The sequence below is a fragment of the Grus americana genome, chromosome 2 (genome assembly GCF_028858705.1).
Source record: "Grus americana isolate bGruAme1 chromosome 2, bGruAme1.mat, whole genome shotgun sequence".
NCBI lineage: Eukaryota > Metazoa > Chordata > Aves > Gruiformes > Gruidae > Grus > Grus americana.
The window spans coordinates 47,489,903-47,506,797 of NC_072853.1; the positions used below are offsets into that span (position 1 = coordinate 47,489,903).

Sequence of the window (16,895 nt, forward strand, 5' to 3'; positions counted from 1 at the left end):
TTGAGCTCCCTCAAGAAATAAGAGGCATGCGGGGCTGAGGTGAGCGGCCCCTCGCAACACTCTCCCCCTCCGCCGCCGCCCGCCTCTCACACCCCCTCGCCGGCCACCGCGGGCCCCGGCCGCCTCCCTTGGGCAGCCGTCGGAGGGTCTCTCCTTCCCGCTTCCCCCCGGTGAGAATCGGGAACGGCCTCGGCCGGCCCCGCCGAGGGAGCGACGCGCCGGTGGGTCGCCCGCCGCCCCCGCTGTTAGTCCCGCGCGCTGCCGCCGTTGCCAGGGAAACAGGCTAAGGGACGCCGGGCGGGACGCGGCGGCGGCGGCTGGCAGCCTGCCCCCCTCCTCCCTCCTCCCGCCTGGCCGCGGCGGGCGCCCAGCCGGAGCCGTGAGTACCGGGAGGCGGGGCTGGGGCCGCCAGCCAGCTGTGTTGCCGGCGGCGGGAGCGTAGCGGGGGCAACAGATCCTCGGCCGGCCCGGCTGGGTGCCGCACAGAGGAGAGGCGGCGGGGGGAGCCAGGCCGTTGCCGCCTCCCGCTCGGGGGGGGGGGTGTCCGGGTGGCGGGCGCAGTGCTGCCGGGCTCGATGCGGGACAGGTGCCCTGAGGTTGTATTTTATCGTCCTCCAAGCGAGAAGCTCGGCGGGTGCTGCTGGCTGGGCCCCGGCCGTGCCTGTGGGCTCCGCCGCCGCGGGGGATGTGCGGGGCCTCTCCCCGCTGCGGCGGCCCCGCGGCCTCATCGCTCCTTCGGAGTTCCGCTTGTGGCCGCGGACGGCGCCCGGCGGCGTTAACTTACACAGGGCGGCGTTTGGCACCTCCAGTTCTATCTCATTCACTGCGTTGTGGTGGAAGAATAAGCCAAAGTAACGGTCTTTGTCTTCAGCAGCTTGCGGCTTTGGAGGTGTCTGACTGAAGCCTGGGAAAGTACTTGAGTGGAGGGTACATACCCGCTGCAGAAGCATTGGGGCATCTCTGCTCTGGGAAGAGGTTCAGTTAGAATGGCTTGTTGGGGCTTCTGGAATTAATCCCCTTTTCTTTTTGCAATGCTCGATGCAGCAGCTAAAGCATCTTTGAGAGATCTGATTTTTCAGCTTATATACCTAAATAGGCTCTGCCCTCTTACTGCTGAGTTCTTAGCTGATTGAAGGAGTATAAGAAACTTTCTGATCTATAACTTAGAAGAGTTTTAAGCCTTCCTTTTCCAAGTTTCAAATACATAACATTTTGCACAGGCTCAAGAATGTGATGAGTCACTACTGAAGAGGAGAGTTTTATTATTATTTTTTTTTTCCTCTGCAGAGGGTATAGCACTTATTCTGTCTCTTAGTTTTTTCTCTCTTTAAAAAGCAAAATGCATAAGGCTAGAAAACACAGGAGAACTTGTTATGGGAGTTACTCCAGAATTTTATTATCCTCCAAAAGCTCTTGGGTTGGTTTTTGAAGAATGGAATCTCTTAGTTTCGCTCCATAGTAACACCATACCAAAGTAGAATAGACTTTGAAGAAGGTATTTTGAAAACCTTATGGAAGGAAGAGGTGGCTGTTACTACAATGATGGTGATTGACCTCTAATTTCTGTCTGTCTTCTTATTTCTTTGGAAAAACAATTAATGAGGAGTGAGGGAATTTGGGACAGAGAAGGCTTAGTGGACTTCTAAGAGATCATAGGGTTGTCAAGTTTTGGTCACTGTGATCATGGGAGCGTAGGTGAATATATTGAGGAAATACGTAAAAAAAAATATTATAAAGCACTGTAGGCTTAACTGTTGTGCTTCAGCAGAGTATACTCCAAGCAAGCAATCCCTTCTTGTTTTTCTGTATTGATCATATTGAGATGTATATTGGAAGTTGAGGGGTTGGTCATGGTCCCAAATAAAAATCCAGTATATGATCATTTTGGGACTGATCATTTTCTCTCAAATTGCCCCAACTGGAAAATTGAGTATGTTTGCTAACACAATGAGATCCTTTTTGAATATGCTTTTGGGAATTCAGAGGTTTACTAAGGTTTTGGAGGTGTTTGATTTGCAGCCCTTTAAGGTTATTCCTCGTGGAGTTGCAGCATGGCTGTCTCTAGTGAGATAGTGCCACTATTAAATAAAGAAATCTACAAAATGGATACATGTGTCTCTTAAGCCTTCTTCCCTACTGAGGGGCTCTAAATTTTTGTAAATGCTTTCATCTTTTCAGAGCTTACAGGCTATGTGAGATTACAGTTTTATGTCGGTAAAATATCTGACTTTAAGATCTTGTATTACGATGCGGATACGATGATCTGCTTTATTGGTAGCCTTTTCTAAGCCATTTTGTAAAGAGCTTTCAGATGCAGTTATATAAAAAGAGGACATGGTAGTAGTAACTGCACTCTAGATGATTGTTTCAGGTTTGATACCTTGCATAATAGGACAGGTAGGTCTGAAACTGTCGACATGAAGACAGAATGAGGGAAAGGGTCCCCTTTTGAAGGGTGATGTTAGAACTTTTATTTCAATTTGGACATGAGACAGAAATTTCCTGTTCTTCTTTCAGTACTTGATGCAGTTTTGGAGAAGTATCATTTGGAAGATTGCTATCCACACTAACATCAAAAGTTAATACTGCAATAGTGGCCCAAAATATTTGCTATCATATTTTAAGATCCCATTGAAGTTCTAGGGAAATTGACCTTAATGACAGTAAAATTATTTTCCATGATATTACAAGGTGGCCACTGAAGCATTGCACTTGATGTTAAAAGAGAGTTTGGAGTTGGAACATAAATCAAATGGTTAAAAATGTTCATTATTTGTAAAGTGATAAAATCTCCTAATATAGAGGTCTACTTACCTATTCTACCTTTGTGTGGGGTTCCTGATTTTGTATACTGTTAGGATCTTTGTAATAATTGCAGCGTGAAACCAATGAGTTTAGATAGTATGTAGGCAAAATTATTTTAACTGGCTTTGAAGTCTGTATCCCAAAGTTGAACATTAGATAATTTACAGAACTTTTCTGGTTTTCTGAATCAGTTCCCTTCACTGTGTAAATGAGAAACAGCTTAACAATGAATACTGACAAAATCTGGATCGCTTAGGGTCTTCCTATTTAACTTGGAAAGGACTTGTCTATACATAAAACTTGTGCCATGAACTGTGCTGAGGTAGATAATGCATTACAGTAATTCTCATAACAATAAGCTAACTGCATGCATCTAAAAGGGCTTTGTAGTGGCGTAGTTGATCACTGCCATTAAGGAGAGTAAACGCACTGAGAATTATGCCAGTCTGTGCATATGGATAAAAAATTAAACTCTCTAGCAAAAAATGGGTGTTTATATGATCTTTGAACTGTGTCCATGGTGTGCACTATTATGTATTGAGAACAATTCTGTGGTGAAGCAGAAATTTACAGACAGAGTAAATCTAGCAATAACCCCTCCACTTTCCTGCATTATTTTTGCTCAAATATGTAATAAAATCTCATCTAAAGTTTAAAAAAAAATTTATTCATTTTATTGTGTGTTTTTAGCTTTCTTTGAAAATTAAAGTTGAATTGCTAAATCATGGAGCACAAACACTAAGTAAAGGTGATGGTCACATTTCCTAGATAAAAGTTTTATGGTTTAGGATGTCTCACTTTGGAATGTAGATGGTGAGAAAGAATTAGTTTGAGTGCACAACAGCTCCAGTCAGCCTGGGGATATTGTTGATTTTGTAATTATCATTACCTTTTTAGTCTTTTTGTTTATTGGTTTGGTTTTTAATTTTCCTGTCATACAGAGCTTTGTCTCAGAGCTGTCGTCTTCCAGAGTTATATTGCAGGACAGGTACAAGAATGTACTCTTAATGTAGCTATATTGAATTGTATAAATTAGTCTTTCCTTTAATGTTGAAACCTTATAAAAAAGCAATCTTATACTGTATAATTCAAACATACTTTCATATTAATTTTCTTTTTAAACAGGACTTCTATATGGCATGGAGAATTAATTAGCTGCTAAGATCTGAGCAATGCCACAAAATACATCTTAGTCCAACTGAACAAGAATGTGTTTATAGTTACTCAGCACTCGATTTGGAATTTGGCAAGATCTTCTCTTTAAACTAGAAAACACACAGATGCAATTTCATATTATTTAGTAGTGTGTTGTGTTCCCTTTTTTATTTGCAATAGATTGTATGATCCTGCCAAATTTTCAACTCATGTTGTTTCTCTAATCTTTGCAACTGAACTATTTATATAATATACATAATGGCTAAAATTACTATTTAACTTCAAGTCCCTCTGAAACATAAAGTAATAAAATACATACAGCTTAAAATGGGAAATCAAATAGAGATGGATCAGCATTTTACAAAGTTTATTTCTCCATTTTTTATCTTTGAAAGAGCATAGCATTGTCATGTTAGGCACAAACCATGTCTTACACATAGCTCTGTAGAACAATGGAGGTATTCTGTGAATAATACTGTCGGCATGTATTCTTTATCAGTTTGGACACAATGTCTCGCTGGGAGGAGCTGCAACCACTTTGGAGGACAGGATCGTTTGGATTTTGAAATACTCTCACAAAGTCAGTAAATAGGATGGAAATCAGTAAGAGCAAGTAGAAAGTACTATCCATTAGCAGAAATAACATGTACAGAGGAGAAGAAAAGGCAAGGCAAGGTTGCAAAAGGTTGAAGTGCTAAATGTGAAAACCAGTAGCATGCTGTTGTAATAGAAGTAAGGGTTGTGTCAGGATATGAAACCAAAAGCATTGAATAATACTTCGTCCTTCTTAGTACTCATGAAGCATCAGCTGGAAGGCTTTGGCCTCTTTAGGATATATGCCTGGAAAGACCTGGACCAGTTGGGGAGAATTTGGAGGAAGAGAGTAGAAAAACCATTGGAAAGTATAATCTCTGGGTGGGGTGTATGTGTGTGTGTGCATGTGTGAAAAATTAGAATTTGTTCTGTTTAGTGTAGAGAAGGAAAAATATTGCAGTTCTCAAATGTTTAAGAAGTTGTTTACAAGATGAAGGCAATCTGTTCTTTTCAGTGTCCATATAGATATGACAAGGAGATTATATTATACATTAGGATGGCTAACTAATGGCAAGGGTGGTTAAGTTTGGTTTAAGTTTGCTTAGACATCTGCTAGAAATGGTCACTAAAAGATTTTAAAACAGATTTGACAAGCATCTGTCAGAAATAGTTTAGATTTAGTTGAAACTGCCTTAGATCTTTCAAGCCACAGAGGCATTATTTTGCAAATGGAATCTGTTTTCACATTCTACTACACTTCTGTCATTACTAAAAAGAAAATAAAGTTTCTACCTAGTTGTATCCCTTCTGTTCTATCATGGTACTTTTAAAGTGTTTAATTAAATAATAAAACAAATAATAATAAATAATTAAATAATAAATAACAAATTTATGTTTTTCTTTTCAGATCCTCTGTAATTTTTACTTATATTGTTCCATTCCAGTTTTGGCAGCTAGGCTTCTTCAGTCTTGGGGGTTTTTTTTCCCTTTAGCTCTCATTTACTTTGTCATCTTTGTGTCTTCTTACTAACTCCCTTTCCCTACTGCTTAATATATGTTTTCCAGCTTTGCCTTGCAAGGACCTTTCATTCCTTGAATGCCCTATGCCATCTGCTTTTCTTTAGTGTTGTCAGCACCCTCACACTTTCTTCTTTCATTTGTTTTTGTCTTTTTTCTACGTTGTTCTTTATTTTAGACAAAATGCCATCTTTTTCTCCTTTATCTGCATGACTTCTAAAATAGTGATGTTTAAGATTCCTACAAAATATACTTTAATGGAAACATTATGAAATAAATGAAGGCAGTCACTTTAGGTAGCCTGCAATTAAAGAGGGTTTTTTGGTATATCTAAGAAAGTGTACGCTGTCACTGTATATGATCTGCCAGTGCCTGTCCTCCAGTAGCTTTTGTCTGTTCCAACCAGATTTGACAGATGGGTAGGAGTCTCAAAGATGTTAAGTTCTTCCAAGTTTCATGAAAATTGGCAGCTAAGTAACGGGAAGAAAGACCGAAATTATTTCCTTATCTGAAAGAGTTATAAAGTAGCTCTTTACATATCCTGTAGGGTACCAGTCAGCTGACTAATCCACTTGTGTCTTGGTTAGCCAGCCAAGCTCCAACCAGTCCTATGCAGGTGCCCAGAAAGGCATACCAAAGGAAGCTGTGCTGGTCAGGCTCCATGACACTGAGGGGAGTTGGGCTTTTGTGAGGGAATGTTGCACAAAAATCCATGGAAGACCAGACTGTACTGATTCTAATGGTCATGGGATGCTGGGTAGTTTTTTTGGCTGTAAAATGTTTTTAGTAGTTTCTTCTCTCTTCTTTGTAACATTAGTGAGACCATCACTTAATAAATAGCGATTCTTTCAAATAATATGATTTTTCATGCATCCATTATTCCTGTTTTATCTTCTTTTTTTTGGAGAACCTGTTATATCCTTCAAAATTTGGGTGGATCAGTTCCACAAGTTCGTTAAGACCTTGACCCATTCATGCCAGGAAGGTCTGAAGAGAGAAGGTAAACCAAAAATGATATTGTTGGTACTTCAAGCTAGAAGCATGATACTGTGTGCTAAACAAATTCTTGGACTTTTACTTTGCATTTCCTTGTTGCAGTGTATTGGCTGATTACAGATTTTTGTGCAGTGTATGTGACAGCTTATGAAAAGACTTTTAAGTTTCCAAGATTTAAAGCTTTCAAGCAGAGATGGCCTCTCTCTGTTATTTTTAACTACAATTTATAAACAGTCTGTTTATCTGTTCTGTATTACCAAACTCCTTCTGAAATTGTTTGTATTTCTGAATATTAAAATGAAAGGTGCCGATGGTAATGAACTTGATAAGTATAAGGTAGCTCTGAAACAACTGAATAAGAAGGAAATTATTGAGCAAACAAAGCTAGAGAAGGGAAGGGATGAAAGAATTCTAGTGTTGAAGTAAAAACAGAAATTCAGCTATCCTACTGTTCATCTGACCTGTGGGTTTGTGGGTTTGTTTTGGGGATGGGTGTTTTTTGAGACATTTAAGATTCATTCTGGGAGCTGATAAGGAAGTGGAGAGGAGTTTGTAGCTAATTCACAGGCTGGTTGAATTGAGTTAATTTGTTCCTGCTGAATGCGTGTTTTTTAATGCTGCTGAGAAAATTATGCTGTTGTTAAGACTGTCAGCATGACTAGAGCGCTTTTTCCTTTTCTACTGTTTCTTGAAACTAAAGAAACAAGTACATTCATCCTTATTCAATGTGAACCTCATTGCAAGTGCAAAAAACAAAATAAGTTTGTCACAGGCTTTTGGGGTTGTTTATTTTTGCTGAAATTTCTTTAGCCATTTCTGGATATTTGACTAATAATGTATTTATTATTCTAAAATAATATTTTGACTTTAATGACAAAACTGGAACTGGCTTAATTATCAATAAATAAAAAGATAGCTTAAATAGTATTTAACTAAATGGTTTAATAGAATGCAAGAAAATATACTCTAATTATAAAAGAAAAGTGAATGAGTGAATTAAGAATATGTTGCATTATGTCTATAAATACTTGATCTAATTTTTTGGTTTTTTCATTACTCTATTTTTAAAAAATGAAGTTCAAAAGTGTCTTCATTTCTAATGCTTAGAATAAGAGATGTGATTTGTATGAACATATGCAGCAATTATGCCAAAACTAAATTTCTTCAGTTCTGTGGTTACTATGGTAACCAATATTCACTGTATTTCATTTAGACATATACAACAGAATGGAAGATGGTAGGTTTAAGATTTAATAATCTTTGCAAAAATATTGTGCTATAGTACATGATATTTTAATCGTGTAAGGGGACAGATCAAATAACTAACATGCTCAGTAGCGTGAACATTGGTAGTAATCATCTTTAAAACGTATTTGGATGATTCTTGTGGTAATAGAATTTTGGGTGCTCATTTCTAACAATTGAATTGAATTAGTTTTTACTTGAGCAGGGAGATTGTTCCTACTACTATCAGATCTCTTTGATCTCGCAGGAATAAGGAAGAGAATAGTAATCCTCCTGTTGTTTTGTTTCTGGCCTTGGAATGTGCGAGGAGGGACACTGAAATAGTAGATTAGGTAGCACCTTTAGTCAGAGATAGTTATGGTTTATGTGGACCCATGTTGCAGAATGTGAACATCTCTTAACAGTGAAGTATTTATTTTCTCAATACTGCTTGGCAGAAGTATAATTTATCTTTTCTGATTCATGTCAGAGAGGCAGAACTCAAGAATATATGGAGAAAGTCAAAGTGTATTGTTCATGACTGTGGCACAGAATACCTGGATTTAATTCCCTTACCTATTACAGATTTCCAGTGTCCTTGTTTCCTTGTTTTTCATCCTATTTAATTGTCTGTGGGTTGGTTTGTTTGTTTAGAGTTCATATTTGCACTAAGATCTGTGGAAAACCAATAGGGATTAAGTTTATTTGAGCTGCAGATTAGCTGGAATGAACCACAAGAACAGTGGAATACTGGAAAAAAATCAAATTGATTTTGATACAGAACTATTTCAGGTATTTATATGATAGTAGTAAGATCTCAGCTGTAATATTTTTGGTTGTGAATACCACTAGAAGTTTGTGACAGTACATTATTTGATCTTAATTCCCTTCTTAAAGTGGCTGGCATAATGGACTAGTTATTGGGATCTTGTTCCTGTGAAAGGAATAAAATACAACAAAGAACCTAAGGATTTTTTCCTGTCTGTTGTTGCTTTTAATAATAATGATAATCTTTTTATTAGAGTTGGTGGTTTATATTAGCCAGCCCATAAAATTCTACATGAAGCCTTGTTTTCAAGTGTGAGACCTTACTACTACTGTAACACGTTTTAATGCTGCAAACTGCTATTTAAACAGTGCTGTGTACTATTTTGAAATATCTGCACTAATTGTAGCTTAGGGGAATAATTTCAGGGACGTTAATCCCCTTCTGCATATTCTGAAGTAAACCTGGGCTGCATTTCAGTGGTTAAAAGGATTCACTGCATCACCTGAGAATAGGCAGAAATTGTGCAAGAAATTATAGGACCCTAAAACCAAATGGTAAAATGCTGTATTTGTAGAAAGTTAACACATGGAGGTCAGGAAATGATAGAATAAAGTGAAGATTTTTCATGGAATGTTAGGTCCTTTTAACTATGAATTAGTTTATAATTTTTATTTATGCTGACTGCATTTTGGGGAAGGAGGAAAAATTCCGAAACAAATGACATAGTCACAGGGAAGCAGGAATCAATGAGAACATTTTAAACAAAATTCTCCTGTGATTTGGCCGTATCTATTGTGCTCATGAGGTAGATAATCTCAATTCGCACTTAGTTTACTTAATAGTGAATTAGACTTTTGGTGAAGAGATAAGTATGGGAGTTGATGAGAAAAAGGTTCTTATAGAATAAGCTTTTTATGAAGCACATTTATGAATATCCCAAGAATCTGCCTGGAGAATGGCATTTTTGATGAGATGTAGTAGTACTAGCTTATGATATGTGGATAGAAATTCTAACACCTGGATTCGCATCTCTTTCATTGAAAAAACATTATCAAGGATTTTGCTTTTAACAAAAATTTTGTTAGTTCCTCATCCTTCTATTTGCAATGTTGGTATTAGAAATTTATTTTTAGCAGCTGACAAATTATTTCTGTTATAGTAAAGTACCAAGAAAACAAATAAAATGTTGTGTGTGTTTATTTTAGCTTTAGTCATATTGAACAATATATGCAATGTAATATATTTTTATAAATATATATATACATATACCTGATGAAAGATTCACAATGCTCTTGTTCCTCCTTCTTTATGGAGTAGTATAAAGTAATACATACAAGGAAAATACAAATAAAAAATTTCTTTTATATGGTTCTATCCTGAAAAAATAAGCCGTATTAGTAATATGACTAACGTATTGGTTATCTTTGTCAGAGCGAGAAAGTTAGTTTCAATTCTGTACAAGTTTGTGCAGAATAACACTTCCTGAAGGTCAGAGGTATGTATTACAGAATTGTGGGTTGTAACGCACTGAAATTGGCTTATTTTTTCAGGATAGAACCATATAAAAGAATTTTCTTATTTGTATTTTAATAGCTACACCTGTGAATAGTCTAATATTTATATATATTGAGGCTAAGATTTTCAACAGATACTGAATGAAGTACATGCTGACTATTTTTTTTTCCAAGCCTCAGATTGAAATGATACTTTTGTCATCAACTGCAGATTTGTCCAATATATTTTTTTCACTGGGTTGTTATGTACAGTGGAATGCTTCTTTGTGTTGTGTATATGTTTCCTTATCAGGCAAGTGATGTTCTCACCTTTTTCTTAACGCATGCTCGCGTATCAGATAATAGTCTGTTCATACCTTGTTCCAGATGTATTACTGGCTATATAAACAACAACAAATTGAAACTGTCTTAAGCTTTTTTTCTGGATTTCATCCTTTCGTATATAGTATTTTTCTCCTCTTTCCTCTAGAGCTGTTCTGTCTGTCAATACTTATTCTCTCTGACTTGCTGAGAGTTTCAGATTCTTTTATACTGCTTGTTGGAGCTAATATGGTCCATCTGGACTGACTGTCAGGATGAGCCTGTAGGAGAGTAGAATATCGCTTTGCAGAGTCCAAGAAGCTGACATCCTGTCAGAGATATACTTAAAAATTCCTGCTTGCCAAGCTAGCATGTTTCTTTGAACAACATTGAGTCCCACCATTGGCAATAATTGTTTCAGGAAATTGAAAAAGCCACCAAACTTGGAAAAAATAGGTATTAATGTGCAAATGACATGCAGGAATGGCTCATATAATACATTTTCCATACATTTCCTAAGGAGAGTTGCATAGTTGAAAATGTGGTAACTTGAAACGTTGTTATATGTATTATGTACTTTATTTAATTTAAAATAATCTTTCTGATAGCTTCAGTTTGAAAGGTTTTGTTGGTATCGTTCAGAGTTTCCAAGTCAATTAGTTTGTTGTGGTAACAGAGCAATAATGCTGTCTGCAGTGCAGTGCATGGAAGTTCATGTAGAAGATCAGCCGTGGGCTCAGCGTTTCTTTTGGCAAGCGTGGTACTCTTACATTCTTCCAACAACTCTTTGGAACAGACTTGAGTTTGAGTTTGGTGGATCAATAATCTGAGGTGTGGGGAGTGTGAAGAGTGTATTTTGGTCTTGCTCTTTGTTTTCTCTGTCTGTCCATCCAGTTGGGCTCTTAGGCGACTATTTTCTGTTTCAGAGAATTTGGAATAAATGTATGTCTATTTTTTAATACTACTACTAACAAGAATACGGAATGCTAAAATCTAGGATCTATGCGATATTTGTTTCCAGTATTTTATATTGATGAAGACTGTAATATAGGTGTTGGTGGGGTTTTTTTGCTTTTTTTACTAGTCAGTTTTTGTAAGTTGATAGTAGTTGGAAGCCACAATTTACTGTGGACGTCTAATACGCCAATTGCACAAGCTGGGGGCGTAGGGAGTGGGAGGTGTCCACCTGTACCTCTGTATGGCAATACAGTTATTTGTCAAATGTATGAATTTTAAGGGTGATAAAATATGTTGGTAAATTACCTCAGCTTGATGTCCTGAGGCTTAACTACCTACATTTTCAGCCAGTATTATTTTTCTGAATTATGTAAATTATAAATAAATAATGTTGGTTTTGTTTACTGTAGTAAATCTGAGTTACAAGTTTATATGCAAATAGGTACATTATTTTCCTCTTGTATGTGTCTTCTGTCCATTGAGGTGACAATGTTTCAGACTACAGGTTTATGGACCTCCCTGCCATGGACAGTTTCTTAATTAAAATTAATCTCATAGGTTATCTATTTTGATTTTCACATTTTTCTAGTTAGTGTTGGTTACCACTGTCGTGATAGGCTCTAAAATAACCTGTATAATTTAAAAAGCCTGGCCACGTAGGTTGAAATTTGGGGATCATGTTTTTGATTTGCTTTTTAACTGTAATTTCTTTACTTAAAGAGTAATCACTGTGTGATTTGTACTTCCATCAACTGTTTAATTGCTGCTTTTCCCTTAGTAGGAAAAGAGAAAATGGATTTGCTAACTTTTAAAAATACTGTAGATATATCACTGATGAAATACATTTTCTTGCTGATGAAAATAAGAGTTTTTAAAATGTGTATATGTGTATGTATATATATATATGTATTATTATTTTTTTAATCATTAGGCTGAAAAGTGCTGCCAGCAATAATGTTTGAAACAGAGTCATTTTCCTGTTCTTCTGAGGACAGTAATAAGCCATCCCAAGGTACATCAAATATGTCTTCTATTATACAGTTTTCAAATAGTTTAATGAAGGGCTTAAATTGAAGATATAAGAAATTATATATAAATATAAAATATCTTATATTTTTTTATTCGTAATATTATATAATGCTTGTCCTCTTTCTTGGTTCTTACGGCATGCTGCTTGAAAAACTTTAATACAAGTGATGCATTTGTAGACTTTGATTGTTAGGTATTGACTTACTGGTGTCACTCCACCTCTAAGGATAGTTCACTTTTCTATCTGAAAACAAAATTTGCTGTATTTCACTTGTCTTTTAAATTTAGTTTTTATATTTTAAGGAAATTGTAAATAATTCCACTTTCTCAGTGAGTTGTATTTCTAGCTTGCTTTTACGAAGGGATTATGCATGTATAAATGTTTGCATTTACCAAGGAAGACCAAAGTATTAAGAGAGTAATCTTTTTTTATTAAGGCTGTTAAAAAAATTCAGATTTTTTTTTAAATGGTGGTCTCACTAGTTGCATTGGTGATGTAAAGAAAATAAGCATAATTTTTACAACAACATTAATGTTAATTTAGTAAAATGTAAGAATAATAACAGTAGAAGCAGCTAGGGGAAATTAGTAATGTTGGTCCCAAAATCTGAACTTCTGTGTTGTGCTTTAGAGTACAAGAAAGATACAAAGTCTGTGTATGCTTTGTTAGGATTGTGCTGTGTAGGCACCCTGCGAAGGTTTCTGGCTCTAGAAACAGGCAGAGCAAGATCCTATGAAATAGATTTTGATATCCATTTTAGTGGGTTTTCTTTTCAAACAAAATCTGCCAAACCATCTTTTCCATTCCACTAAGACTGTTTATGATAAACTAAAATTAGAAGAGACTTATGTAACCTACAGAATTTTAATGTTTTAGGCTGACACTTTAATTAAGACACTAAGAGATTATTCTTTAAAAAAAAACCAAAACCAAAACCAAATCCACAGACTGTATATGAAAGTTGTCTGGTTCTATTTTACAGTTTAATCCCTATTACTGTTATTGTTATTTTTGGTTCACCTCCAAGGCACATTAAAGCATTGTATCCCCCTGAACATAATTAGGTTAATGTTTCATGTTTGTAGGACAGCTTCTTAGACTTTTTAATAGCTCTACTGCTAAGTTTCAGTGTCTTGTTCTGGTTCCTGACACCTTTCATTAGTGACCTCTGCAGTCAGATTCCCATTCTGTGTATTAATTGAGTAGTTAACATTCAATAGTATGCCACAGTATCATTTATCGATGTGGTTATAAGGCTAACAGAGTTTAAAGAAAACATAAGTGTGAAATCCATATGTTCTCATAAAACAGTTCATTTATGTCATGTAGCTTTAAATTCCCAGCACAGGAACAACTGTCCTGGAACTTCATCCCTTCATAAGATTGAAGTAAACATTTGCTGGCACTAGGTATTGTATACATAAGAGTAGACTAAGCTTGCCTCTAAGGCCCTGTGACCTTTTCTGTTTTGCTCTGGGCGTTTCTATAATAGCTGCCACCTTTGCCTTTTTGGGTTCTGGTATTATTTTTGCTGTTTCAACAAAATCCTTGCTGAGGACTAGCGTAATATCATCAAACTCAATTTATTTGGGATTAATTATGTAAAATTAGTTACAGCAAATTGTATTTTGACCCTAGCCCCCTTTATCATGTCTCATCCCTTTGAAATTATTCCTTCATATTCTTTAGGCATTTTTGAATCTCTCTCCTTGCATTTGAGATGGTATTAAAAAAGGAATAACATGTTGTGCAAAAAGTGTGAACAGTAATAGATGTAGCTGTTATATTCTCTTAGTCAATTTCAAGACCAAAGTTTACCAAGTTCCAAATTAAAGGAAGAAAATCAAATGTGAGAAAATCTGGTATCAGCCCACACGTGAAGTTTAGCAGCCTTCTGTATTTTCTTTCTTTCTCCAGATAAGAATGAGTGGATCACCACAAGGCAACGTAGCTGTGCTTTTGTAAATACTCCATTACCTTGTATTAACAAAGCTATTCATCACATTCAAGAGTTAGAATTAAAGGTGGAGAAATGCTTTCAACAGGTACATTTATGGTTGAAAATGGCCAAGTGCTTTTTATCTTTATAGGAACAAATATATTTTTAAATAGGATTTCTATGTTGATTTTTATAAAAAACTAACTTCCTGTCATATGTTCTCTCCAAAATAGTTCCCAGCAGGTTTCTTAACTAGTGATGAGTGTTTTTCATCTACTTAACAGTTTTGGCAAATCAAGCTATCTTATTAAAATCAATATATCACAATATCATTATGTAATATCAAGATATCATAAAGATTAGTAAATTCATATATGATGATTCAATTGCACGCAGAGTCAAGTTGCTTCAATGATATCAACTGTCTGCAAAATAGTTTTTGATACTAATCTTGAGTAGATAGCCAAATTGAACTGCGTGCCATTTTCTGTCATTTATAGTAAACAATGTTTTTGCCCGAACAGTACTTAACAATTCCTTGATTAAAAAGTTTCTTTACTCTCATATTGAGAAGCATGAATTTGAAAATGTTAGGGTTCTTTCTCTAACAGTAAATGATGTTTTCCTAGCCTATATAGATTTTTGTGTGAATAGAAACAAGGATAAAGGGAAGCTAAAAAACCCAGGTAGGTAGATGAAGCAAGCAAGCAGTATATACCATTTTAAAGTATAGTAAAATCTTCCCATTAACTTCTTTGAGAACATGATTAGTGTAATTTAAATAATTAACTTTTACTGGAGAAGTGTTTTCCAAATGTTAATAAATTTTGCATATGTCTACGCTGCAGTAAGAAGATCTGATCGCTGCTTGCACAGATAGGTTATATTTAAATAATTTATCTCCAATACCGACAATAATGTCGTCAGAGCAGCACATCAGGAAAACTATCTTAGATTAGTATTTCACAAATGCTGTAAATTACTCTGCAGGGAGATTTCTGCAACTGCAGCATAGATACTGAAGAATCCAAGGTGCATGAACCACACTCATATCTTGATTTACAGTATAGACATTAATTTGATAGGAAGTTTTGTATTGCCTCATTCACCTTTATTTAAAATAATGTGAGAACAGCAAAATTATTTTAGTGTCTTTATTTTGTCATCAATATACATGAATTAGGTGGATAACCATTGACATGTTCAGATGTTTATTCATTTTAATGTTAGCTTAATTTGTTTGTGTAAATCTTGTGCATATTTTCCACATCTCTTCTAAGTTCTTGTTACTTAATATACAGAGATTCAAAATAGTCTGAGGCCTCTAAATGGTGACATCATTATAACTGTGAGTTAAGAGGAGAAAAGGTGGGGTTGCTATAGTATGACTATTTCATTAATGCTCTTAAAAAGCAAAATTAGGCATATATACTGAAATGACTATACTACAAATATATAGGGAGTTTGGATTTTACTTTTCTATATCTGTATTTATTTACATCTCTGCTAGAAAGTTATTACCAACAATGTGTCCAGCTGACATGGAAAACCTTATATCCATACTGTTAAATTCTTACTCTCCAAAACAGGTCAGACATTATGTGCACTGCTTTTGAGGAATGGTCCCTGACCCTTTCCAGTTCCTGAACTGTGCCTGAAACCAGTTTGGGAGTGGTTTGTGAATGTGGCAATGTTTCTTACTGCAGGTCGTACCTGTAAGATTTAGTAACAATGGTGTAGATGATCAAGTTGCTGGGCCCAGAAAACTCTGGCTATGTTTAATTTACTGTTGTAGACATAGCCCTAATGAAGAAAAAACATGTGAAGTTCAGACAGAATCTCTGCTGTAGTTTTGAGATTAAAAGCATGGTACAGAGGTTAAGAGTTAAAATACAATTAACAATATTTATTAAGGTATTTTTAAAAAGCATTCTAGAAAATTGTGTAATACATAACATGTATGTACAAAACCTGGGGTTTATTACCAACTTTTTAGAGATGCATAGTTTTTAGGAATTAAAAGTCCTAAAAAACCATTCATCTGTATGTACACTCATTAGATCCTCTTATGTCACAAAATTCAGTGGCCTGTTATGCTCTTTGTTAGAAAACAGAAAAAGTGTATAACATCTGAGATGTATAATGGAGTTTATGTTTTGCTTTTGCAGCCCGATTGTGTGTTTAAGGAGGAGAAAATACCATGGTAAGAATCATATATATAAAATAATTCAAAATAATGCATTTGTCTTGATGTAATTATTTGATGAGATGTTCGTCTGGCTATCAAGTCTGCTCTGTGAACTGTAGAGTTTCCCAAGTTCTTATGTAACATAGAACACATTCCTAATGTCTGCAGGATCTAGTTACTTCAGAAGACAAAAAGTCTTTATTGAGAATTTCTCATATTTTTCCTACTCAGTGTTTAATTTTCAAAGATTCAAGACAATCGCAGGTCTCAGGACCCACCTAAGTGATGATTTTCTGTTGATAACAGTTATTCAGTTATTGATACTTCTGAAACTGTGCCAATCGTACCAATTACCTCATGTATTGAGATATGAGATGTTTAGGTATGTATATATATTACATATATGAGATATTTAGGTATGAGTAAATATGAGTAAGGGTCCTTATTTTAAGAACTTGTTGCTTTAA

The 16,895-nt window shown here is 35.9% G+C and overlaps 1 protein-coding gene across 7 annotated transcripts in view; it reads left to right on the forward strand.

The window, feature by feature from the left end:
• The first annotated feature begins 271 nt into the window (after window positions 1-271).
• CCDC178 (coiled-coil domain containing 178) overlaps window positions 272-16,895 on the forward strand; it is a 180,275-nt gene continuing 163,651 nt past the window's right edge. For 6 of the 7 annotated variants that reach the window (XM_054818661.1, XM_054818665.1, XM_054818667.1 and 3 more), the window contains exons 1-4: window positions 6,123-6,511; window positions 12,203-12,283; window positions 14,219-14,346; window positions 16,409-16,443. In XM_054818661.1, the coding sequence (XP_054674636.1) occupies window positions 12,226-12,283; window positions 14,219-14,346; window positions 16,409-16,443 (221 nt within the window). In that variant the 5' untranslated portion in view covers window positions 6,123-6,511; window positions 12,203-12,225. Of the gene's footprint in view, window positions 380-6,122; window positions 6,512-12,202; window positions 12,284-14,218; window positions 14,347-16,408; window positions 16,444-16,895 lie in introns of those variants that run through there. The other variant, XM_054818663.1, reaches the window with a different exon arrangement.